This window comes from Triturus cristatus, chromosome 3_2 (genome assembly GCF_964204655.1).
Source record: "Triturus cristatus chromosome 3_2, aTriCri1.1, whole genome shotgun sequence".
NCBI classification, from domain to species: Eukaryota; Metazoa; Chordata; class Amphibia; order Caudata; family Salamandridae; genus Triturus; species Triturus cristatus.
The window spans coordinates 320,275,669-320,301,483 of record NC_140584.1 but is presented as its reverse complement, the minus strand read 5'-3'; the positions used below and the strand labels follow the sequence as shown (position 1 = coordinate 320,301,483).

The following is a 25,815-nucleotide window of genomic DNA, read 5'->3' as shown; positions in this document are numbered from 1 at the left end:
TCCTCCGTCGTCTGTTTCAGGAGTCGAACGAGAGGGGTTCCCTTCCCGCCGACCAGCGTCTGGCGACTATAGTCGTGATTCCTAAGGAGGGTAAACCACGTGACCGCTGTGCTTCATATAGGCCTATCTCCCTCTTAAACGCAGAACCCAAAATCCTGGCTAAAGTCCTCGCCAACCGCTTGCTGAGCGTTATCTGTGATCTGATTCATCCGGATCAATGCGGCTTCATCCCCCACCGTAATACCGCTCTTAATCTGCGGCGTCTGCACGGCGTCCTAGCTAGGGCAAAATACTTTTCTGAACCAGCCGTATTGGTTTCCTTGGACGCCACCATGGCCTTTGATACCATCGAGTGGCCATTCCTCTGGGCGGTCTTGGAGAAGTTTGGCTTTGGGGAGGGATTTCTTAGCTGGGTGAAGCTTCTTTATGCCGGACCAATGGCTCAGGTGGTTGTCAATGGGCGGGCTTCCCGGCCTTTTGCTCTCGGGAGGGGCACTAGGCAGGGGTGCCCGTTGTCCCCTCTGCTTTTTGCTCTTGCCTTGGAACCGCTCGCCGCCTGGCTCCGCTGGGAGCCCTCTATCAGAGGGATCCGGTGGGCCCCGGGCTTCGAGGATCGGGTCTCGCTGTACGCGGATGATATTCTTCTGTACCTCACCTCGCCGCGACAGTCGCTTAATGTTCTATTTGATGTCCTCACTTCCTTTGGGAAAAACTCGGGTTTGATAATTAACTGGTCCAAATCTTGCGTGTACCCTATCTCTGGTGGCCCTCCCATTTTGCCGCCTCTACTTCCTATCCAAACGTCCTCATCCGGCTTTAAGTACCTGGGGGTATATGTTTCGTTGGACCCGGCGGTCCGCTATGAGCAGAACCTCCTGTCTCCACTCCGACGTTTGAGGGTGGATACGGCTCGTTGGTGTAGGTTGCCCCTGTCTCCGCTTGGTCGCGCGGCCCTGTTTAAAATGATGTCCCTTCCCAGATTTCTTTACGCACTTCAGAACTCCTTTGATGTCATTCCGGTGGCCTACTTTCGGGAGGTGGAGAGTCTGCAGAGGAGACTGGTCTGGGACGGGCGGGCGCGTATCGCTCTGGCAAAGCTTACTCTCCCCTGGTATGACGGGGGCATCGCGCTTCCTGACATTAGACGGTACTATTGGGCCTCCCAACTGTCGGCAATTAACCATGCCACGTACGCTCCTGGTCTGAACCCGGCGTATGAGATGGATAAATTCCTGCTTCCCGGCGGTAATTATAACAGAGCGCTTTACTCCCGATCTGCTGGTAGGACCCTCACGGGCCCTACCAAGATTGCGGTACGGGTGTGGAAGGCGGCGAATGTAGCGATGGGCTGGAGTGAGCGTTTAACGTGTGCTACTCCCTTGTTTGCCTCAGACCGCCTGGGGAGCCTCTGGACGACGAAAGGCTTTGAGCACTGGGACACGATTGGCATTAGCAGAGTGGGGGATCTGTGGGTTAAAGGCGCGGTCAAGACTTTCGCGGCGCTCCGGAGCGAGTATGAGCTTAGTGAGAGGGAGTTTTTCCGCTACGCTCAGGTTCGGCATGCCCTGCTCTCGGTTTTTGGGGAAGGGTCCACGGTCCCTGTTTCTTCGCCCCTCGAGGACCGCATACTCGACGGTCACGTTCCCGATAGTACTATCTCTTTGATCTATAAAAAATTGATAAATATTTGGGCTGACCTCTTGGTGCGTCTACGGGAGGCATGGACGGGGGATGGGGTTGAGTTGGACGACGAGGACTGGCAGTCCGCGCTATCATCTCCTAAGGAGGTTGCCATCCCGGCCCGTCTCCGTTTGGTCCAGCTTAAGATCCTCCATCGCGTTTACGTGACGGGTCCCCGATTGGGCTCGATGGGGTTTTCTGAGGACGGGCTCTGTAAGCATGGCTGTGGGCACAGTGCCACCTTTCTCCACATCCTGTGGGAGTGCCGCGAGGTGGTGGAATACTGGCGTCAGGTGCATGAGGTTATGAGGCGAGTCACCGGGGTCACGCTGTTGCCGGAGGTGCGTCGTTGTGTTCTGAATGTGTGGGAGCCCAATGACTATAACGCGGCCCAGACTCGGTGGGCGGCCCTGGGGAACATGAAAGCAAAGAGGGACATAGCGCAGCTTTGGGGTTCGCAACGGCCCCCCACCGTGTCTGTCTGGAAGGAGAACATGGACTGGTGCATGTTCAGGGAAAAGACTGTGTATGTGGCTCGTGGTAAACCCGGGGCTTGGAGCAGAATTTGGGGGCAGTGGAATGTGTATCGTGGAAGTATTTGTGCTCCCCCCCTGGTGGAAACGTCTGAGGTAGCCTTGTCCCCCTGATCCTTGATGGTTCCTTACTTATCTGGCACATCTGAGTATAGTTTTGGTATTCCCGTTTCTCCCCCCCCCCTCTACCTCTTTGTTCCCCTTCTTCTTGACTGCCATCGGGTGGTCGGATATGGAAGTGCCCCTGCTGTGGCCCGACGCCCATCTCATGTTTTCTTGCCTCGCTTTTGTTTTAAGTTGTTATTTATGTTAAAAGGGTCTATCCTGATTTCCTTTAGGTGCAGTTTGATCTTCTGTAGGGTGCGGAGCCCCGGTGGGCCAGTCATTGTGTTTGCACTGTTTGAACTTTTACCTACTAGCGGCCGGCCCAGGTGGTTGTAGGCCCGTGCTTGTAACCATCTTTCTGCACAATAAAAAATTTTCAAAAAAAAAAAAATAAATAAAAAAAAATATAAAACCTCAGCTAATCCACACAAATACATAAAAGCCTCCCAATAGTTTCCCCTGAAGAGACATTCCCTAATGCTAAGTTAAGGATTCAAATAAGGTTGGGGATGTCAAGCAGCAGGTGTCAGCAAGCAAATCCTCTAAAGGCAGAACAAAGTGAAGGTTCAATCACGCAAAGAGGAACAGAGCTGTAACTCTATGAGCAGGAAAAAAATAACGCTAGGGTCTCTAAAGAGGAAAGCACCTGAACCTAACTTGCTCAGTAATGAACAATTAAAGCATAAGATTTAACAAATGATTACACTTCCCATGGTTCTGAAGAAGTGGAGATTAATCAGAAGTCAGCATTTCTTCAATAAGGTGTTGTCGCCCTCCTTCCCAGTCATTGCATGAAGGAAGCTTACAGCTGCACGACCTTCATGAGATATCTGGTACAGGATAATACATCATGGTCAGGTTATCCCAGGAACGGCTGCAAGAAACCAATTACAGTAAAACTAATGAGAACAACATTTCTCATGAAAACTGAACAATTGACACTATTCATTAATTTGAACTACGGCAGTTAGCATGTCTCCTGAAATGAGAGGAAAGAGTGAAATAACTTTCAGCACCTGTAATCCCAGTAGAATTCTGATAGGCTATTGCTTGCTCTGCCACACCCGTTTCCCTGTGAAGCCCTTGATGAGCAGACCGAGGAGCAGAGTGACGAGCAGCAGCTCAGTACAGAGCGGCGTGCAGCAGGGGACCGCGGGAGTCCCGCGCCTCGCTCCTCCAACGGCTAACAGCCCGGGAAAAAAGTCTTGCAGCGGTAGCCGCAGGAGTCACGTAGATTGTGGAATCCTTGGAGTCTTCAGAGCCAGGAAGCCTCCGCGCTTGTCCTGAGTGGCGGAAAGTGGTAGGCCAGCGGGAGCAGGAGCAGGGGTCCAGTGGGGGCGAGTTCTCGGCAGGCACTTGACAGACAGTTTGATCGTGGGGGCGGCCCAATAGACCAGGGTGCAGCTGGTGACCTGCCTGTGAGCGACCCCGCCGGTGTACCTCGCTTTCTAGCCTAGCTTGCTGGCTCTTGCTGACCCTGCCTTGCCTCCCTCTCTCTCCATATCCCCCACCATCTCTCTCCACCTCCACCTCCACACGCACCTGCCTGTAGGGAGTTTTGGTTATCACCACCGTGCACCAACAGCCCCAGCCGGAGGCAACAGGGCGGAGGCAGAGGCAGCGGCAGCGGCAGCGGCTAAAAGCCAATGGTGGATGAGCCAAGGAGCAGTACTGAGATGGCGATAGCGATAGCGGTGGCCTGAACCAGGTTAGAGTGTACAGAGGTGACAGGGGAGGTAGCCGAAAACACGCATCGCCGTATGAGTACAAACTAAAGTTTGGACGGCAACAGGCACTTAGAGTCAGGAGGAGGATTAAAAGCACATACTATCAAACCTTAAGCCTCGACTCAGAATTTGAATTTGAAAAATTCAATTGCAACTATCGTGATAACCGAATACAAGACTACTAACTGCAAAGGATGAGATCGGGCAAAGTTAGGAGGACTCGAAAGCAGTCGCAAAAAATTCAAAAAGTACAGAAAATGCCTGGTACCAACCAGGGGGACAAAAGCCAAAAAATAACCCAGACAAAAAAGGGAATAGCTACAACTCCACTGAGCCCATTAATCTCGCCGATCGCAGCCCTATTCCGGAATCAGGAAATTAGAGGCACAACAGAAACAAACAAAGCCTTTTGAAAGTCACATGGGCTGTGATTTTCTCAACACCTCGAGCCCTACCGTTCTTCCAGCCCCTTTATCTCATCAAAGGGTGCCACATCGCAAGGGAACAGACTACAGTCCAACTGCTCAGGCATCTTTGGGACCAATAACCTTGACCAAATGAACCCAAGCAGTCAAGACCCAAATTAAGATTTAAGCATAAACAAATGGCAGCCACACACGGAGACGGAAGTGAACAACTTGAAAAAAGACGCGACCACGGCTTGGGCGGTCAGAGGGGACATATCAGTGCCATAAAATCAGGCTGCAATCCCGAAAGAGGAATTGGAATTGAAGAAAAATAGTCCTAACGGGAGCAACCCTAAAGCAGCAGTAAAAAATTCCCCTGTTGATGGCAGTAATTGAAATGAAGAAGGAGGAATGCAAATGGTAAGGGCCGGCACATTAGACGCTTATGGAAGCCCGAAAATTGCATGAGGTATTACTTTAAAATCTACAACACCTTTCACATCCACCAAGCCTCACTTCCCCAAATTGGCTTTGAGAACTGAAGCCCAGATACACAGGATGAGTAAAGACGAAGCGACTTGCCCGGAAGATCTTGAAATTTCATGGTTGAAGCTCCTAAGCCCCTCATAAAGTAAGGAGTCATCACTAGTTCCAACCAATAGTGAGACAGCAGAGGCCAACAAACCCCCAAAGCAAAATGCAGCCGACAGTCGGACTTGAAGACTAATCTGGAGAATAATGGAACAGTAATAATAGCTATCCAGTGTTAGAAGGTGGCCTGATATATGCTGTCCCCTAGTTCTAGTGGGCACCCTGTATCAGTCCAAACAACCCCTTATGGTGATAGGTTAAAGACAACCTTTATTGAAAGCTATCCTAGTGGTTGCTATGGAGAGCAGCCTTCAGGCTAAGTCTTGAAGGAATGTAAAGCAGCTTGTTTTACCAGTCTATAATCTCTAGAATGATCAAATGAAAAGACAACCACACCAGGTATATATTCAAAATATATGTATTTAAGGTTAAACACACCCCTCTAGTCTCTTTATGAGACTGGAGTTCGACGTACTAAAGTTACAAGTGATCAAGCATCAGTAAAAGCACAAATACACGTTTGGGCCCTAGGGGCGCACCAAACCATATATTAAAAAAATGGTATAAGAACCACGACTGAAATAGGCACTAGGCCTATTGCCTCTAGAATCGCTGGGACCCCAAGGAACCACCCAAGGTAGGGGCACAGGGGACCCACAGGAGCTGTATGCAGTGTGGAAACACAACCACAGGTTTCTATTATCTTCTATGGGCAATGTCGCGGTTGGAATTTTAAAGATTAGGGACACTTCTAATCGAGTCAGGACCAAACCCTTTTGGACTTAAGAAGTTCTAGGGCTAGCATCCACGAGAGCACTGGAAAACTCGAGTTACCTCACCCAGGGAAGCCGGGTGCATAGGTGTCTTTTGGTGTCGAGTCGCGTCGTCGATTTCAATGGAAGCCTGCAAAGAACTGCTGCTGCCGTGAAGAGGAGAAGTGTCCGGAGAGATCCAAGCCTGGATCTAGGATGTAAGGAACCTGAAAGCAGAGGGGACAGAGTCTGCGTCACTTGCCAGTGACCTACGGCAGGATGGACCAATGCCCACAGATGTCGGGTGCTTCAGGTGAGTTGATGGGTGTCTTGACTCTTCAGTCACGAGGTCCAGGAGGCGTCGACGAAGTCCATGAGCCGGATTCCAGCTGTCCCACAAAGTCTGTCAAGTGCTGCGGTGTCAGCAACCAGAAAGGACCCAACAAGCCTTGGCAACGGCAAGTCACAGGTATGCAGAGAAAGGACTGCGGTGCAGACCAGCAAGGTCTGAGGGACTCACCCAGCGAGGGCAAGTCAGGGCACGTCTGGAGCAACCGGGAACGCCCAATCAGAAAAGGAGTCGCCTTTGTGAGGACCTGCTAGCCAACGGGCTAGTGATCGTAAAGGAGCCTCGAGCAATCACACTTGAAGCTGGCCCACGGGTCACTCGTGGAGTGGAGGCCAACAATCTTGGGTGCAGGAGGTGCTCAAGGCTGGGGCTACTCGGAGCCCGAAGCACAACTTCGAGGATGACCAAGAAAGTAGTGTTGCTGCAAAAGTTCACGGTGTCCAGGGGTCACGGTTCCATGTCACCCACGATAGCAACGGGCCTTAGCTTTGCTGTGGATTCAGGGTAGCCTCAGGGAAGTCTGGAAATCCACCTCTGGGGATGCAGAGGCTTCGGCGTCTGGCAGGAGCTACAGAATTGCAGACCAGTCAGTTGCTTCTTTGGGGAATCACTCCTTGACCCTAAGGGAGATTTCTTTCATCTTCTAGTCATGATAGAAAATCGAAGGTCCTGTTTATATGTTGCAGAGGTTCGTCCAGAGTAATCTAAAGTCCTAGGGACTGGATTCCTATACTTATACTAAGGTTAGGGGATGGACTAACTCTAAGGCCCCACCTATGGGTGGACCTGGGGTGGGGGTGGTTACACCCCTTCCCCTTTGTCCAGTTTCGTGCCAGAGCAGGGCCTGAGTGCCCCTGCAACTGGTTTGAACTGGGCTATGCACAGGGACACCTTGTGTGCCCCAGGCAGTGTCTCAAAAGCATTCTCTGAATGCACCCACCCTTCCCCAATACACATCTGCCTGTCTGGGGAGATGGTTACACCTCTCTATGACAGGAAACCTATTGTCCAGGCCTCCCCTGCCGGGGTCTCCCTCAGCAACAGGAGGCCAGACCGGTGTCTGTGGCAGTGGCATCCATTTTGTGATGCCAGGGCTTTTGAATGTTTTAACCGGGCTTAGCCAGTGTGAACATGTCTCTCCCTCTAGAAGGGTGGAATGCTACCCCCGCCGCCAGGACTGGGGGGTAGTATTCCAAAGCGTTTGACACCAAACACAACATGTTTTGATGCAGCCATTCCAAAGTTAGCATTTACCGCGAGGTTATAATGCACTTAAGAGTATATGGTATGGCTGTATCACAGAACAGCCATAAGGAAGTATTTCTGAATGCTGCAGAGGGGCTCAGCTCATGCTTGGGCACCCTCTCACATAAAACCAAGCACTCTGCCTTCAGGATTGTCAAGGCCTGCTGTTGGTGTGGCTTAAAGGTTTATATGTGTCTGTATAAGTTAGTGATATAGGTAGCCTATACCTAGGCTTTCCTGTTTTCAGTTTCTATTTTTGGTAAATTCTGGTGGTGTTTTTTCAGTGTTTTCCAGTGATTTCCATACCTCAAAAAAACAGTGCTTTTCAGTGTTTACTCATTTTCGCGCCATAAGAAACAACTGAAACAGTGTTTTGCCGGTGTTTATGGAATGCTTTGCATTTATGATTGATTTTTCCATTTTTCTTCAGAAATTGTATACTGCTCTACATTTCAGAAGCTTAATACAGTCATTAAAAAGTTTCCATTGTCCTTTGATTCTGCAGCTCAGATTTAACAAGCAGTTGCAATGCAATAGGTCTCGCATTTATGCGAGTTTAAGCTATTGGCATTGTAAATGACAAAGCCTTTTATTTATGTTTTAAAAACAAAAACAAAAATAAAAGGCATTGTTATTTGCAATGTCAATAGCTCAAACTTGCGTAAATGCAAACACCTATTGCGTTGCAAATACAAATGCTTGTTTAAAATGAAAGCGTGATTTGGTCACTCAGCAAGTGTTTGTCAATAAATATACGTAGAGAACTTTTTTAATGCTATTATGAAATTGCAGTGTGGCCGAAGGGGCATATGCAAGTCAAAAAAATGGGGTTAGGTAAAAGACTTCCTCTAGCAAAAACAAATAATAAATATTTGGAGCTTTGTTGTTGCACTTGTTTTTTTTTGTCCAACAGTGATGGTAGCTTTTTCTCTTTTGACTGCTCTCCAACAGGATTGTGTAGCAAGTGCTGAAATGCAATAAGGTACTTTTAGGTGCACCATGTGCTGGGTGGCGTGCGTTGTGGACTCCAGCAACATGTGGACGGCTTGGGAAGGGATCAGTATGCTGGGGAGGAAGAGGCAGTGTATTACCATATTTGTTAACAGTTAATGCAGAGATGCATGGAGAACATGTAGATGTTTGTAGGATTATAAAGAGACTTTTGAAATGTGTATAATTCCTCATAGATCGTTAATTCTACAGCAATAAAATGAAAGCAGCTGGATTTGCTCAATTCTCGTGGAATTACCTTTGGCACCTGCTGCGCATTTGTACACCCTCACCACTCTATCACTTTTGTCTACCTCCGCACACCTCTTCGCCCTTAGACTCGAAAGGCTCGTTTTAGAGGGTGAGCACACTGAAATCATGGAGGATGGACTCATTTATGTAATGTGCGGAAGGTTACCAGGTCAGGTGAGGTCAATGAAATTGATGGGCGGCATTTTGCTCGTTTTGGACTGTGAAGATGAATCCAAGAAAGAGGATTCCCACCAAAAGAGGGTGGGAGTTGCGAAGTATTTTCTACGGGTCAGTATAGAAGTGTAATTCCCACAGACATGATGCATCGCAGACTCTTAAAAGCTGCACAACCACTACAAAGAAGATAACACTTATCCAAGACCATAAACCCTAAAAACGGTCAAAGGTAAAACCAATTTCCTCCAAAGAAGCTGCTTTTCACAAGCATTCTGCTATAACAATATTAACAAAAAAGAACTATGGGGCATATTATCAAGCCAGGCGATAAAAAATTATCGCCGCTTTAGTGGCAGAAAACTGCCACTAAAACGGCGATAATGGGCTTGATAATGTACTCTATGGAATTCCAATTAAAGCCCATGTTAAATGTGAAGGACGTCTAACATGGGCTTCATTTGGAATTCCATAGAGCATATTATCAAGCCCATTATCGCAGTTTTAGCGGCAGTTTTCTGCCACTAAAGCGGCGATAAAATGCCCCTATATGTGTGTGCAAAAAACACACTGAATTGTCTTCTTGCCCCTTATAAATAACATTACTCGACGCAATAGTTAGGTTGGCCCTGCAGCAATTCACACCTCTTTGTCACCACGTTTCTCTGGAAGCGGCTCTCAACTTGCTGAGGTGCTCAAGAATGCACCTGTTGATCCTGTGCTGGTATCAATAGTAAAGCTCTGAACGCTGAACCCACGAGGTATCTCCCCATTCGTTTTGAAGGAAAGGCGCAACGACCTAGTCCGGCTGTGCTCCCCTCACCTTGTGCTTTCTGTGCACGGTACAAGCCACACTTCCCCCTGACCACAGGTCACTGTTTGCACAGGGTTCGAGTGTGGCTCGTGAGACATCTGTATTTTTTCAGGGGGGTTGAGTAAATGTGTATGCCGGGAATGTACAGTGCAGGGTGATCAGATAGCTGTGTTTCTTTTAAACTCACCAAGCTAAACAGCCCAGGTATTGTTTCAACCACTGAGCTAGGAACGTGAATACTTATAGTGTTCACATCATTTACACAAACACGGCCAAGAGGGCGCTAGCAAACGGTTCTATGACTCGAGGTCAGCCTGTCAATAGGAGAAGAGAAATTAATTGCACTGAGCAAAAAAAACGGTGTAATTACATAACTGCGGGGAATGTGTTGCTTGAAAAACTGATGCATTGAAAGACAGTTTGCACTTGTTCGCACTTGTCAACATTTCAGATAGTCTTGCCAAGGTTTTTTTTTTTTTTAGACATTTAACTTGGTAGTTTGTCAGCAAGGCCGTAAATGAAGCAGGCGATCCTGTTGTGTGGGGTGGGGGTGGAAGTCCGAATCCGAGCATTGTACATTCAGTGTCTCTTTAAATAGTATTCTAACTCCATGGTAATGAGGCTACTGTTCTGAAGGATGTTTTACAACTGCTACACTCCTTCTCCAGTCTCCATTATTTATAGGCAGAATATTTCATGGACGCTCGTAATTTGGAGATAATAGCAAATATACAGCCCATTTAAAAAACAAGAAAGAAACTAGAGCGTGCCGCCTCTTTCTCCAGTGCCCGCCCCCCCGCCCCCCGGCGCCCACTCCTTTATGAACAACAACAAAGCCTTGTTAAGTAAATGGTCTTTTTAAAGACCTGTGAAGTACTCAGGTGCGGCCGGCTGCAGTAAGACAGACAGCAGTCAACACAAGCTCCTCTCTCCCAACGTGAGCCAGGCAGGGTGCCTGGTGTTGCTCTGGCCCTTAGGCCATTCACACCTCGCCTCCCCATGTGCATAAGCAGTGTTTTCCCCGACACCTCCTCGCCAGGCTACCACAGGCAGGCCAATGTTTGTAATGCTTTGGCGCCATCAAGTGGCCAAGTAGCGTAACAACTATGAAAATCAGTGACACTCGGTTTAAACTATGTCAGCTGATTTTCATCCGGTAGGGTACTGCTCCGGCCCATTTTGGTATCCCGCAATTATCTACTAGAACCCACTCTGGTCAGATGGAACTTTTTACTTGCCCAATAGCGTGGAGGGAAAAACACAGTTATCAAAATTACTGTCCGCAATTTGCCATAATCAAGGACTCGAGACTTAATCTCTTGGCTCTCTGGTTTTTATTATCAGCATGAAGATTTGCAGATACAAAGTCCTCAATACGAGGCACAACAAGTACATAGGCACTAACACAAAAGCTACTCTACGGAGAATCCGCATACGGCTAAAAATAACTAAAAGTACAATCTCTAAAAGCATGAGGTAGAACACCACCAAGCAAATGTCGATACTAGGGACACTGAACCATACCATCTCTGTCCCTACTCTGCACTAGATGACATCCCTACTTAGCAATCCCTTGAGACCCTCATCCAGTAAAAGGTGTCAGAGTGAAACTTCATAAGAAGACTTCACTTAGAGAGCTTGGTCTAAGTTGCCCCCTCTATCCCTTCGCCTAGCCTTCCTCTGCTCTGGGCTGCTCTGAACTGCCTCCACCCTCGGGGCGCTGTCCCTAATACAGAACCCCAAATCCCAGAACACGCCCTTTGCGCCTCCTCTTCTGCGGGGTCGTCTTTCAGTAAATTTCCACAGAGCGCTGTCCAGTTCCATCGTCCATCGCTTGGCCTTGAGTCCCAGACGCCATCCGCACTAGGAGTTACGATTGGCACATTCCAATACACTCCCATGTCTGGCTTTTACTACATAAGTCAATTTGTGAACAAAGAGCTTCTCTACTAACGAGCAACTGTCCTTGCACCTGGGGTGAGATCATGCAAAGCAGACATTCTTCACATCTTTTAAGTTGCAATTTACTACAGCCTAAAACCTCTACTGGAATAAATCCTTTTTGGCCTATTGCCCTTGGCTAACATAAGAAAATACCAGGCCTTTCGCCTCAACGATATATGCGAATTCTGGCCACTACTTCGGTTACACAAGCAGGTTTAAATCACAGTATTGACATTTACGTCTTTCTTTCATGTGTGGTCAAACTAAACAGTCTACAGACACGAATTCTAATCTACACGTTTTAACATCACATTGTTCAAAAAGGACTAAGCTCTATGCATTGCTTCAATATATACATAAGATGTTTGTACATAGCTAACACTTCTATTAAAATCGATATAGGTTATACAATTCGTAATACATTGCACATAAAATACCTGAGCACACATTTGATTATATGCGGGTGCCGACTAACAGTGAATATAACGCACCCCTACGATTTTCAAACTTTTAAGCGCTACATCAGTTCCCCCCTTTGATGACATCCGTCATCACTCCATTACATTTCTCTTCTTTAGAACTGATTTAGACCGCGCTAGTCATAACTTTGCCATGTCGAACTCCCTCCAGTCTCTTAAGACTCTCATATTGCTGTTCCTGGAGCTTCGCCATCCTTTTTTCGTTTGCCTTAAGAGCCCTTTCAACCTTGCCTCCTTGATACCACTTCCATGCCTTCACGCATCCCCACAAACAAATCACGCAAACCACAGCAATGATAATCGGCTTCAATACTGATCCCAGAAATCCTCTTCCCAAATTCGCAAACCAAGTTCCCACTCTTCCAAATCCTAATCCAATCTTCTCCCACACATTCTCCTCCGTCAAATCCATAATCTCCTTGTGAATAGTCGTGATGTTATCTATGTACTTCCCTATCTCCTTCGTGTTATCCGGAATATATGTGCAGCATTCCTGAACCTTCTGCATAACCATATTCCGTATCGACAACATCTCTCCAGCCACCAACAACAAAGATCTCGCCGTGTTCATAGACAACTCATCAACCACAGTCGCCAACCTCCTGATCTTCACATCATTCAACACCACACCCATACTAGGTATCATTGCTCCGTATATGTCTCCAATCACTGCACCGGCGTTCGTAGCCCTACGTTTCCTAGACTGTCGCTTCGTCTCTAACAACTCCAAGTCCTCGGTGTGATAGATCTTCGGGAATATAATAGCCAAATAGCATATGCCATACCAATTCGCAGGTAGCCTGACATAAGCATTCTTCCCACATACATAATATACTGTCGGAATTACCTCTACTGGACCTACCATAAAATTCTTAGCAGAAGCTTCCACTGTGAAGGTCTGAGAACAAGTGCTATGTCCTACTGCGACCTTATCCGTATCGGATTGAGGCCGTCCAATACACAAATTCCCTCTCTGTACCTCATCTAACGCTATTGGTCCATAACTTCCCTTGGATCTGTGAGCCCTCTCCTCGTCTGTCCAATCTACTGGACTATCTCCGGTGTGTCGTGTCTGGGTCAACTTTCTGTATCTGTCCTCTACCTGATCTATGAATTTCTTCTCTGTCTCAGATAACGCACATGTCAGGTTATTCCTGTGAGCATGCGCCGTATCCAACTTCATAGTCGGTCTAAAATACTTCAGGAGTCCGTCCTCTTTCTTGTTAGAATCATATTTGTTCAAATGCTTGATTGCTGGAACTTCAGGAAGTACCGTGTCAAAATTTGAAAAGAAATACTCGAACTGTCTCCTGTCATAAAATAAACTGAGCAATAAACTACAAGAAATCCCATATGTCAATGGGAGATGATGATACTTGATACCCTCATCCACTGAAGCAGGCAACTGCATGCACACATAGCAATCCTTCACATCCATCGCATCAACATACTCATACAGCAACTTTGCATACGCGTTAAGCTTAAAATCACCCCTCGACAAATCCATGTGGAGTCTGCGATCATCCCTCAACTTCGATATTTCCTGTTCTCTAATACTGACACCACTCTGCCCTGGGGTATTAGGTGTGGGTGCTCCCTGAACCTTCCCCTCTTGCCTGTGAGCCACCATGTATGAACTTATCACTACCGCAAATATGGTGATTATCACAACTCCTACCAATGTGCCTATTATCAATCTAGCCCTACGATGTGGGTTTGCAGGATCTGCCATCTTCGGAATATACTCAGTGTCCAATACAGTCTCTGAAAGGGTAAGTCTCTTTCTCATTAGTGTCTCTTTCGTGAACTTAGGCAAACCTCCCTAACTTTTCTTCGTTCTATAACGGAAAAATCCCTAATTTTGTTCTTCTTCCGCTCGGATCTAGGTTATCTTCTTTTCTGCTTGTAACCTTCTCAAATCAATCTAACATAAGCGCTGGTCCCAACAGCTCCAAGACTCCCTGCAAGATTTCGAGCTTAAGAATGATCAGTTCTTATGGGTCTGGCACAGTCGTGAACGTCGGGAACTCTAAATTGTCCAAGATCATACCTCGAATGACACTCAGGAATGGCGGACTCGGAATATGAATCGTCAAAATTCCTTCGATCTCCAATCCCGGAACCTTCAGCAACACTTCCACCCTCTGGAGCGGGACACTGTTGACCAATGTCATTGACCTCAACCTTCCCGTGCTCGGTAACCCTGGCATCAGTCACTTGATATGCCCACTCTGGTGAAGCGTACTTCCGACTTGGCACTCGAGTTCTCTTGGACCTTCTCACACCACCTTGAGGATTCTCCTCGTCTCCTGATTCTTCTTCTGGTTCCTCCGAAACTGGTGCAAGGTCTGTGTCCGGAGCCAACCTCAGGTTTACCCGGTTCTGTCTTGCGGGCCAAACCCTTTCTGCTTCGGTAGCACCTCCGGTCTTCTCTTCGATACCCGGTGCACTGACCTCCTCTTCTTCGGCAGAACTTGATTCTGTACTACCCACTGCACCTCTTGCTCCTTCGCCGGTTTCTGGGTCAGTACTTCTTTCACGCTCTTCCCCAGTACGATTCAGTGCACCATCAGCCGCTTCAGCAACCCTTACAGCTTGACTGGCCCTCTCAGGAGGCTCTGTCGGCTCACTGGGACCTTTGTTCTCGAGAGGGGCTGTATCTTCCAAGGGTGCTGGAACTCTACGGGTATGAGAAGCATGCACCCAGTTCGGTAAACCTCCACACTTGACAGCTGTGTTCGTGACAAGAATCACTTGGAAAGGGCCGCGCCACCTAGCATCCAAACAACTCTTCCTCGCGTGCTTTCGGACTAGGACCCAATCGCCTGGGTCCAAGTCGTGGCACCGGTCCCTCGCAGCTGGAACCGTTGCTGTCTGCACCTGCTGAGACACAGAACGGACCACGTCAGCAAGGCCTTTACAATAGTCCAGGATCATATCATCAGTGATATTTATCAGAGCAGTAGCAGGTATTGCAGGCAAACGCATCGCTCTTCCCATGAGGATTTCATGGGGTGACAACCCAGTCCTTCTATCAGGCACACTTCGGAGGCTTATAAGGACCAAAGGCAATGCGTCAGGCCATTTCAGAGACGTAGACGAACACACTTTCGCCATCCGAGCCTTCAGAGTTCCATTCACCTGCTCCACTATCCCTGAAGCTTCTGGTCTATAGCTACAGTGTAACTTCTGGTCTATATTCAAAGCAGCACAAAGCAACTTCATAACTTCGCTGTGGAAATGAGTTCCTCTGTCCGATTCAAAGGACGTCGGGAACCCGTCCCTTGGAATGAGTTCTCTCAATAATAGTTTCGCTACTGTGAGTGTGTCACATCTGCGTGTAGGGTACGCCTCCACCCACCTGGAAAAGACACATACTATCACTAATATGTACCTCAACCCATTACACTTCGGCATTTCGACAAAATCCAACTGCATCCTATTGAAAGGTCCCCCTGACCTCCCTATGTGGCTCAACGTCACAGCGGTTCTTTTCCCCACATTCATCTGTTGACAAGTGACACACCTCTGGCGCACAGTTTCAGCCACTGCACGAAACTTCGGGTTGTACCAAGTCTGACGAAACACTCTCATCATGGCATCCCTACCCAGATGTACAGCACCATGTATCAACCTCGCCATGGGATTCAACAAACTTTCCGGCAACACCGCTCGTCCATCATTCGAAACCCATATATCCACCTCTCCCTTCTCACATCCAGCTCGTATCCAGCTGTCACGTTCCTGATCCGAGACCCCTTCCTGAAGCTGTTTCAGTTCCTCCCATGAGTCTGCCATTGCTAACATCTGACCATACACCCTCTCCTCCCCAGTTGCCTCCATGTAGGTCTCAGTGAAGTTGCATCCCTGTTCTGCACAAAATCGGGCTACTTCATCAGCGTAGTTGTTTCCCAACGAGACGAAATCATTTCCCTTTGTGTGTGCAGCACATTTAACAACAGCAATTTCATCAGGACCTTGCAATGCTTTTAACAGTTTCCGTACATGTTCACCATTTCTTATAGGAGAACCTGAAGACGTCATAAACCCTCTCTGGGACCATAGCTGTCCGAAGTCATGAACCACACCAAACCCATACTGGCTGTCCGTGTAAATAGTTACACGGATCTTGTCGGCTGCCAAACAGGCACGAGTCAAGGCAATGAGCTCAGCCACCTGCGCGGAGTGTACTCCTTCTAAACAAGCGGCTTCAACCACACCCGTAATGGTGCATACAGCAAACGCTGCTCTCAGTCTACCAACACTGTCTCTTAAACATGAACCGTCCACAAAGAAAATCTCATCTGAAACTGGGAGTGGTTCATCGACAATGTCAGGTCTCGGTTTGGTGCATAGTTCCGTAACGTCGAGACAATCATGGTCCTCACAATCTTCATTATCATCCGTAATTGGAACAGGTAACAATGTAGCAGGATTTAAAACAGCACACCTCTTCAATGTCACATTATCGGCTGCAAGGATAACTTGCTCATAACGAGTCAGCCTATTATTCGTGAGGTGCTGTGTTTTAGTCCTAGTCATCAACAATTCAACAGAGTGCGGCACATGTACAGTAAGAGGATGACCCATCACAATGCTCTCACATCTCTCGATGCTGACACCTGTTGCCGCAACGGATCTGAGACATTCGGGCAACGCAGAAGCTACTGGATCTAAAGTAGCTGAGAAATAGGCAACTGGTCTACGGACACCTCCATGATTCTGGGTTAACACTGCTAATGCGCAACCTTCTCTTTCGCAGCAGAACAATGCAAATGCCTTGTTGTAATCCGGCATTCCCAACGCAGGAGCGCTACATAAGGCTTCTCTCAGCCTCAGAAATGATTTCAAACAGTCGTCGTCCCATGGTACCGGATCACTTACATCCTTTCGCGTCAGCCGCTGTAAAGGCTTCGCTTCAAAGGAAAAGTTTGGGATCCACTGGCGGCAATAGCCCACCATCCCCAAAAACATTCTAACTTCCCTCTGCGTCGAGGGAACTGGCATTCTCAGAATCGCATCAATGCGATCTGGAGACACTTTCCTTTTACCCTTTTCGATCCTGTGCCCCAAATACTGTACCTCAGGTAAACAGTATTGCAACTTGTTTGGAGACACCTTGTGACCATTCTCTCCCAGGAAGTTCAACAACGCAATGGTATCGACCCTGCAAGCGTCTTCTGTCTCTGACGCAACAAGCAGGTCGTCAATGTATTGCACCAAAACAGAGTTTTTCGGCAACACAAGACCTTCAAGATTCTTCTTTAAGAGCTGATTAAAAATTGACGGGCTCTCCGTATACCCCTGTGGGATACGGCACCACGTTAATATATGATTCTCTAGCCTAAATGCAAAAAGAAACCTACTCTCTTCATGTAGGGGAATCGAAAAGAATGCCTGACACAAGTCAATCACTGTGAACCATCCAGCTTCGCATGGGATCTGGAACAGTATCACAGATGGATTCGGTACCACTGGACAACATGGAACAACTATGTCGTTTATTTTCCGCAGATCTTGCACTATCCTGAACTTCCCACTTGGTTTCTGCAATCCCATAATGGGTGAGTTACACGGACTACCCATGATCTCCACCAGTATTCCCTGCCTAATCATAGACTCGATCACAGGTTTAATCCCTGCAATTGTTTCAGGCGACAGTTTATACTGGGGTGTTCTCGGGAATTCCGCGTTCGGCTTAACCTGTATTCTCACTGGTTCCACTCCCCTGACTAAGCCGATCTCCTCTCCGCTTAGATCCCACACATCGGTCGATACAGACTCCCTCAAATCCTGTGGAAGCTCCTCCACTGTCAAAGCCGGGTACATTTCCACGCACACCCGCTGATTTGCAACCTTAAAGGTCGCGTCATCATCCCTTGTCTGTACCTCTACTCCTTTCGGGGTACAGTAGATTGTGCAATTGAGCTTACACAACAAATCTCTTCCCAACAAACAAACAGGACTAGAATCGCACACCACGAACTGATGTCGATCCCTAAAGTTTCCTATCCTGACTGGAATCGGTTCCGTTAAGGGGCTCACTAGCCTCTTGTTCGCCACTCCAACCACTTGTATGCATTCCCCCGAAAGGGCTACCCCCGGAATTACTGCTGATCTTATAGTTGACCTGGTAGCCCCCGTATCTACCAAAAAGGTGGTAGGGTGTCCATCGAGTTCTGCTTCCACAAAGGGTCCTCTCTGATCTACCTCTAGAATAGCCCTAAGTATGCAATCATCATCCTGACCTAAACTCAACTGCGCCAGCAAATCTGCATCCCTCTCCTCTCCCACTTCGAACATGGGCATCTGCAAATAAGTCCGAGCTCCCTGCTGTATGTTCTGCATCCTGGGTGGCTGGGGAACCTGCACCTGCGAGACGCCGGTCCCCCCCTTCCATCATTCTCGGTACAGTCACCGTCTGTACCTGTTCTGCCCCAGGGACCTGACCCATTCCTCCCTCCATCTGTGGCTGATTATAGGGGTTCAAGGGACACTCGCGCCTCCAATGTCCCACCTGGTGACACTGGTGACAAGCAGTCGTCTTCTTCAAGATCGCTACATCTATGCCTGTCCTAGGGTCAACGGGCCTCGGCCTTCCCTGACCCTGCATATTCTGATTCCCTGTCTGATAGTTTCCCTGTCTCCGCACCACCGGACCCCCATTCGGCGGTCCCTGAGCAGCTTGCATCTGAATGAGCAATAGGCTATCCTTCATCTTCTTGTGCTTGGACTCAATCTCATCCGTGCAGTACCTGGCGTGTACCGCAAGATCTCATCCACAGGCTTATTCTGCCAACAGATCAAATGCTGCTGTATCATGAGACTGACTTCGGGCTTCAAACCCAGCACGAACTTAGACACAAACTGTCCCATGTCCTTCGTTTCCAGCTCATCTAGGCCACTGTACTGCTTAAAAGCCTTCAAAAGTCTCTCATAAAATTCATGTACTGTCTCCTTCGGCTCCTGCACTGTCCTATCTATCTTCACCCAATCAATGTCTTGGGGTGAAACCTTCGATTTCAACCAGGTAATTACTTTATCGTACAGCCTCATCACTACGGGCGACGGACCATTTGTAATCATGTTCCTATCAGGCTCATAGTCCGGCCAATCAACAGCAATTTTACATGCGTTCCACAGATCCCCTGGAACCACAATATCGAATAAGGTGTTCAGGTCTATCCACAACACCTTCGAAATCTTAACAAAACGCTCAACTTGCTTGTACCACTCTGCAGGCTTCTCCCTGAGCCTGGGAAAATCATTCGTAAATGATGCCAAATCCCCCCTGCTCCATGGTACATGCACATATCCTCCATTCGCCACTTCCCTAAGGGGAAAGGTCTTCGCTAATAGCAACCCCTCTGCCGGAGTTCCTCCTTCCGCTCCCCTTGGGGTCTTTTTCCTTTGACCATTTCTCCTCCCATTTATCAAGCGTCAACCATGGCCGCATGGCTAGGACCAGTTCTCTAGTATGTGACCTCAGTCCAACAACCCTCTTCTCCTCTAGCTCCCGCTCTGTATAATGCATCCTATGGCTTCCTTGCAACGCTCTAGTCTTAGACAGATCCACACCATATTCCTTCGCCAATCCCCTCAATTTCTCGTGTGCCATTCGTGCTTTCCGCGTCACATCTTTCGCCACGAAAAACAGGTCATCTGGACTGTAGGATACTATCCTCTCAAGAGGTAGACTTCCATATATAATTTCATCTGCCTCTGCCTTAAGCCTTACTACATCTATCATCCCTGCCTTCAAGGCTCCTTTCAACACCTGACAACTTGCTCCACGTCCCTCATCATATTCACATTCTGGCTCCTTCTCCCTCCTCTCTGGTGGTTCTACAGGAGCAGAAGGGCTCTGAAAGGCAACTGGAGTTGTCCCCGCTTTGCCCATATTCCAGCTCATTTGCTTCTTTGGCGGTACCCATGACCTTAAATCTGATCTCGACTCCATCAGAGTCCTCGGCCTCTCCGATCTCTGATCTTCCTCACCCCTAGATGTGTCTGATACCGCTGCTAATGGTGTACTCCATTGTACAGGGCTTGGAGGTCGGGCCGTTGCCCCTTCCAACACACTTTCCCCGCTTTCTCTCCTCGTTCTTTCTGTCACTCGTTCCGACCTCTCTCTTTCCTCTGATTCCGGACTGTATATCGACACAATCGGTCCAATGGTGACCGGTACCCTCAAGGCATCCGGTAACCTCATCTCTCTTTCAATCCTCCCACTAGCCTCAGACTGACCCTGTGAACTCGCGGTTTCAAACAAAACCAACCCTTCCACTCGGGTCTCAGGCTGGATTGTTACCCTCCTAGTTTCTCCCCTCTCACCCCACCTATCATCCGCTTCATCTGGATTATAAGGGGGTGGTCTCTCGTCTAGCAATCTTTGCAATACCCCATCATCGGAATCACTATCTTCCTCTTGTGCCTTCTCCTGTGCTTTCACATGGCGTATCCCCGTCGAATCTATTATTACAGGATACAGTTTCGCTTCCTCAATTGTCTGCACTCTCCATCTTTTCTCCGCTGCGTCCCACTTGGCATCCTGAAATGCCCTAATCGACTTCCTAATCCTCTCCTGACTTCTTCCCTTTTCCTTATCATGCGCTGCTCTAATCCACGCATGTAATGCTTCGAACTGTGCTGGTCTTGGCAAGGGTCTTAAGGACCCCATCACCGTCTTCAGTTGGTACAGCACTGCTAGTCTAAATGAGCCATACCTCGGGAAAGCTAGTTCCCCTTCGCCTTGTGTCATCTTGTGCCAATTCTCGATCCAAACTATAGTATGTAACCCCACATTCTGTGCCATGTAGTGTGCCGGGGTATCCTCGGGAGGGGCTTCTTCTCCCCCACGAACAACCACATGCTTATCGCCTCTACACAACTCTCGCAAAGCCCTAAGGCACTTCATGATGAGCAAATTCGATCTCGCGCTCTATTCACTTCTTGTTCTCGAATCCTCCAATAACAGCGCGACTCACACCAACCGGCCTATCACAGCGCGACACTCTCTGACGTCACCTTCCTTCGTCCGCAGCAGTTCCCTTTCCCCAAACACGTTTCACGCTTGCTCTCGTCCCATTCATACACTGAAATAACCAATTAAGTTACTTCTCTGGCTGTCCGTCCACAGCCTCTGACTGTTCGTCCACAGTCTCTCGACCTTGTTGACCTCGTTTGGCGCCTGTCTGCCCCCGTCCGGCCAGACAGATCGCCTCTGATAGGTTACTAACACTCCGATCTGCACACCACAACCCACGACCAGCGTTAAGTTGCCATACACACACGCATTCGCTCCCCCTATCTCGGTCCAGGTGATCGATGGTACCTCACGATCTCCTTTGGGTGGTCAACAAAATCTATCTCAGGTGTCTTCTACACCACAATTCCCGGGCTGCGCGCGCTCACAGCCTGATCTCACAATCACACGACATACACAACAACTCCGCAAGACATCACACAACAAATCAACACCGCAATCTACAACATCTCATTATGTTCATACTCACTCCTGGAACTGCTGCTTTCTGCCGCGCTGCTACTCGCCGTCGATGCTCATCTGCTGCCGTCTGCTGCTCGCCATCTGATGATTCAGCATCACTTATCGTCTCTTGGGCCTCAAGGGTCACTTATCCTTATCTAATCTTCCCTCGCTATCAGAAAGAAACCATCCTCGTTTGCTACCAACTGCTCCGGCCCATTTTGGTATCCCGCAATTATCTACTAGAACCCACTCTGGTCAGATGGAACTTTTTACTTGCCCAATAGCGTGGAGGGAAAAACACAGTTATCAAAATTACTGTCCGCAATTTGCCATAATCAAGGACTCGAGACTTAATCTCTTGGCTCTCTGGTTTTTATTATCAGCATGAAGATTTGCAGATACAAAGTCCTCAATACGAGGCACAACAAGTACATAGGCACTAACACAAAAGCTACTCTACGGAGAATCCGCATACGGCTAAAAATAACTAAAAGTACAATCTCTAAAAGCATGAGGTAGAACACCACCAAGCAAATGCCGATACTAGGGACACTGAACCATACCATCTCTGTCCCTACTCTGCACTAGATGACATCCCTACTTAGCAATCCCTTGAGACCCTCATCCAGTAAAAGGTGTCAGAGTGAAACTTCATAAGAAGACTTCACTTAGAGAGCTTGGTCTAAGTTGCCCCCTCTATCCCTTCGCCTAGCCTTCCTCTGCTCTGGGCTGCTCTGAACTGCCTCCACCCTCGGGGCGCTGTCCCTAATACAGAACCCCAAATCCCAGAACACGCCCTTTGCGCCTCCTCTTCTGCGGGGTCGTCTTTCAGTAAATTTCCACAGAGCGCTGTCCAGTTCCATCGTCCATCGCTTGGCCTTGAGTCCCAGACGCCATCCGCACTAGGAGTTACGATTGGCACATTCCAATACACTCCCATGTCTGGCTTTTACTACATAAGTCAATTTGTGAACAAAGAGCTTCTCTACTAACGAGCAACTGTCCTTGCACCTGGGGTGAGATCATGCAAAGCAGACATTCTTCACATCTTTTAAGTTGCAATTTACTACAGCCTAAAACCTCTACTGGAATAAATCCTTTTTGGCCTATTGCCCTTGGCTAACATAAGAAAATACCAGGCCTTTCGCCTCAACGATATATGCGAATTCTGGCCACTACTTCGGTTACACAAGCAGGTTTAAATCACAGTATTGACATTTACGTCTTTCTTTCATGTGTGGTCAAACTAAACAGTCTACAGACACGAATTCTAATCTACACATTTTAACATCACATTGTTCAAAAAGGACTAAGCTCTATGCATTGCTTCAATATATACATAAGATGTTTGTACATAGCTAACACTTCTATTAAAATCGATATAGGTTATACAATTCGTAATACATTGCACATAAAATACCTGAGCACACATTTGATTATATGCGGGTGCCGACTAACAGTGAATATAACGCACCCCTACGATTTTCAAACTTTTAAGCGCTACATCAGTACTGTCGGGGAGAGTCGGTTTTAACCCAATTCCGAACAGCCTACCTATACCACAGTAAGGGGTGCAAGCACACCCTTACCCAGGCTGCAGTAGCAGACCTGTTGTGTCATTTTGGAGTGCTTCCCAGGGGTGGCATAATACAAGCTGCAGCCCCTGGTAGGCCTCTGAGGTACCTATGCCCTAGGTACATAGTATACCATATACTAGGGGCTTATAAGGCACTCCAGAATCCAATTAGATATGTACCTAATGTACATGGAAACCATTTTAGAGAGGAAGCAGTTAGGCTGTGGTCCTGATTAGCAGGGTCACAGCCAGACTAAGGTCAACAAACAGTGAAACACCACCAAAAAGTGGGGGTACCCATGTGAAGCAGATCCTACTCTCCTACACAGAATCCCAGTCAAACAAGGCTGACTAATTCCTTGTCAGATTTAGAAGAGCAGACGGGCATTAAACAAACATTGCAGCAAGAGAAAGCACCTAGTATCCCAATAACTCACCCGGAGCTTCTCGCGGCCGTTATAGAAACACTCCAAACATCTGCAAAGGCACTTAATTGCCAATCGGACAAACTTGACATCCAAATAGACCTACTGAATAGTATCGCGCTTCATATAGCAGGGTTAGACATTAAATTGGACAATCTTAACAAGCTAATAACAGCCGCACAATCAAAATATGCGTTTGAACAAAGTCCCTGCGCTTGCGGCCCAATCATCAACAAGTTGAGCCTCCTTCCTACCCTGTTAGAACAAATACTAGCACTCAAGCAGTCAAGTTTGCCATGCACTAAGCCCAAAGAGGCGTAAAGTAAAATACAACCAGCCTTCCTTAAACAGATGGACAAGAAAGTAGAGGACAATGAAAAACAAACAACTCCAGCTAAGAAAAAAACAGGCTCTACGTTAAATTCACCTACTTCCTCTAAACCAACTAAACTAACAACTAAATTAACAAAAAGACAAAAAAAACAAGAAAGAAAGGCTAGAAACAAACTATTAGTAGGCACCAAGGAGCAAGGAATCAAAGTGTTTCCAATATTCAGTACAACTAGAGAAATAGACTTCACAATAAACACCACAGGTTCCTCAAAGGGAACAATGGCTATGTCAACTGAGGCCCCAAAAGAGTGGTCTCGAGCAACATCAGCAAGGAAGGATCATGTCCCAAAGAAACAAAGAAACTTTAACGTCAGTAGTATAGTAGAGTCCAGGCAAAGTGGAAAGGAAATAGCAGTAGGGACCAGGATGGGTACAGAACTTGCAGTATGGAAAAAGTCAACATCAAGCCTGCAAAGGAGCCTCCAAATAAAAAGCGACGACAATCCAAGTACAACAAAAGGTAACACAGGAAATTATCAAAGAAATGAACATCATGGTGGTCGGCAATCAACTGGGAAAAAGCAACAAGAGAAAAAAGAAGGGCCAGGAAAAACTCCTACATCGCAGGCGCATCAACACTGCGTCAAACAGGCAAAGCAGAACAAAGAGACAAAAGGAACAACAACTGGAAATTATGGCTTAAAATTACAACAAAGTAAAAAAACAAATGAAGGAACCAGGGAATAACGACTGGAGCCAGTTGGTACGAACAGGGCATAATCAAGAGGTCAATGTAAATAACAAACAAAGCCTTGAAGACCATGTAGAGACAACTCTACAAGACAAGGACAGCTAGATCCCCCCCCCCAATCCAGAACACTAAGAGCTTACTACCTAGCCCAGCAACAAAGACTGTTTCACCATATGGAAGCCTTAGAGTGAGTGTAAATAACAAGGTAGAAGCCGCCCCCTTGGAAAGTGGGCATGTGACCTGGCCAAGGGTGGTAATTTCTGAAAAGGAACTGGTTCCCCAAAGACAGGTCCTCGGCGTAACTGAGAAAGAGACCAACTTGACAAGTAGGTCACCACTAACAATTACGCTACAAGGCGTTGAAAAGAGTAACAATCCCAATGGCGACAATCGTAGAATACAAATATCTTCCTTGGCGGCCACAGACCAACAAGTCAGTAACGGATCACTGACATAATATCGACTACAAAAATATAGACTTACAAAAATATCGATGCCAAAATATAGAATGCCAAAATATCGAAGTCCTATCTCCAAACAGGAAATTACAAAAATATCGAATCCAAAATATCGTTGTAAGTAATATAGTTAGTCAAAATATCGAATTTTTTAAATGTTTTAAAAGTAATGTTAAATAAATGAAATAATACATATAATTAACTGACACATACTTAAAAATACTTAAATAACAGTAAACTTAATGAATAATTAAAGTAAGTAAAAAAAAAAATTAATACATATATCTTAACGTGATATTAATTAAAAATATTCAATATTTTCTGTGTAGGATAGCGGGCGCGTAAAATTTACTATTACCACTCCAGTAAGTGCAATAGTAGGGAAAGCGTTGGATAGCGGGAGGGTAAAAATTACTATTCCCACTCCAGAGAATGCAACAGTAGGGAAAGCGTTGGATAGCGGGAGGGTAACATTTACTATTCCCACTCCAGTGAGTGCAACAGTAGGGAAAGCGTTGGATAGCGGGAGGGTAACATTTACTATTCCCACTCCAGTGAGTGCAACAGTAGGGAAAGCGTTGGATAGCGTAGGGGTAAAAATTACTATTCCCACTCCAGAGAGTGCAACAGTAGGGAAAGCGTTGGATAGCGGGAGGGTAACATTTACTATTCCCACTCCAGTGAGTGCAACAGTAGGGAAAGCGTTGGATAGCGGGAGGGTAACATTTACTATTCCCACT

The 25,815-nt window shown here is 47.3% G+C and overlaps 1 protein-coding gene and 1 long non-coding RNA gene across 2 annotated transcripts in view; both read right to left on the bottom strand.

Annotated features, from left to right (window-relative positions):
• Positions 1–25,815, bottom strand: part of LOC146857275 (uncharacterized) — an 81,445-nt gene that overhangs the window by 49,150 nt on the left and 6,480 nt on the right. The window lies entirely within an intron of this gene.
• The window catches only part of LOC146857276 (uncharacterized), a 43,651-nt gene that overhangs the window by 11,683 nt on the left and 6,153 nt on the right, over positions 1–25,815 (bottom strand). The window contains exon 2 of the mRNA XM_085646743.1: positions 14,227–14,925. Within this exon, the coding sequence (XP_085502869.1) occupies positions 14,227–14,925 (699 nt within the window). The remainder of the gene's footprint in view (positions 1–14,226; positions 14,926–25,815) is intronic.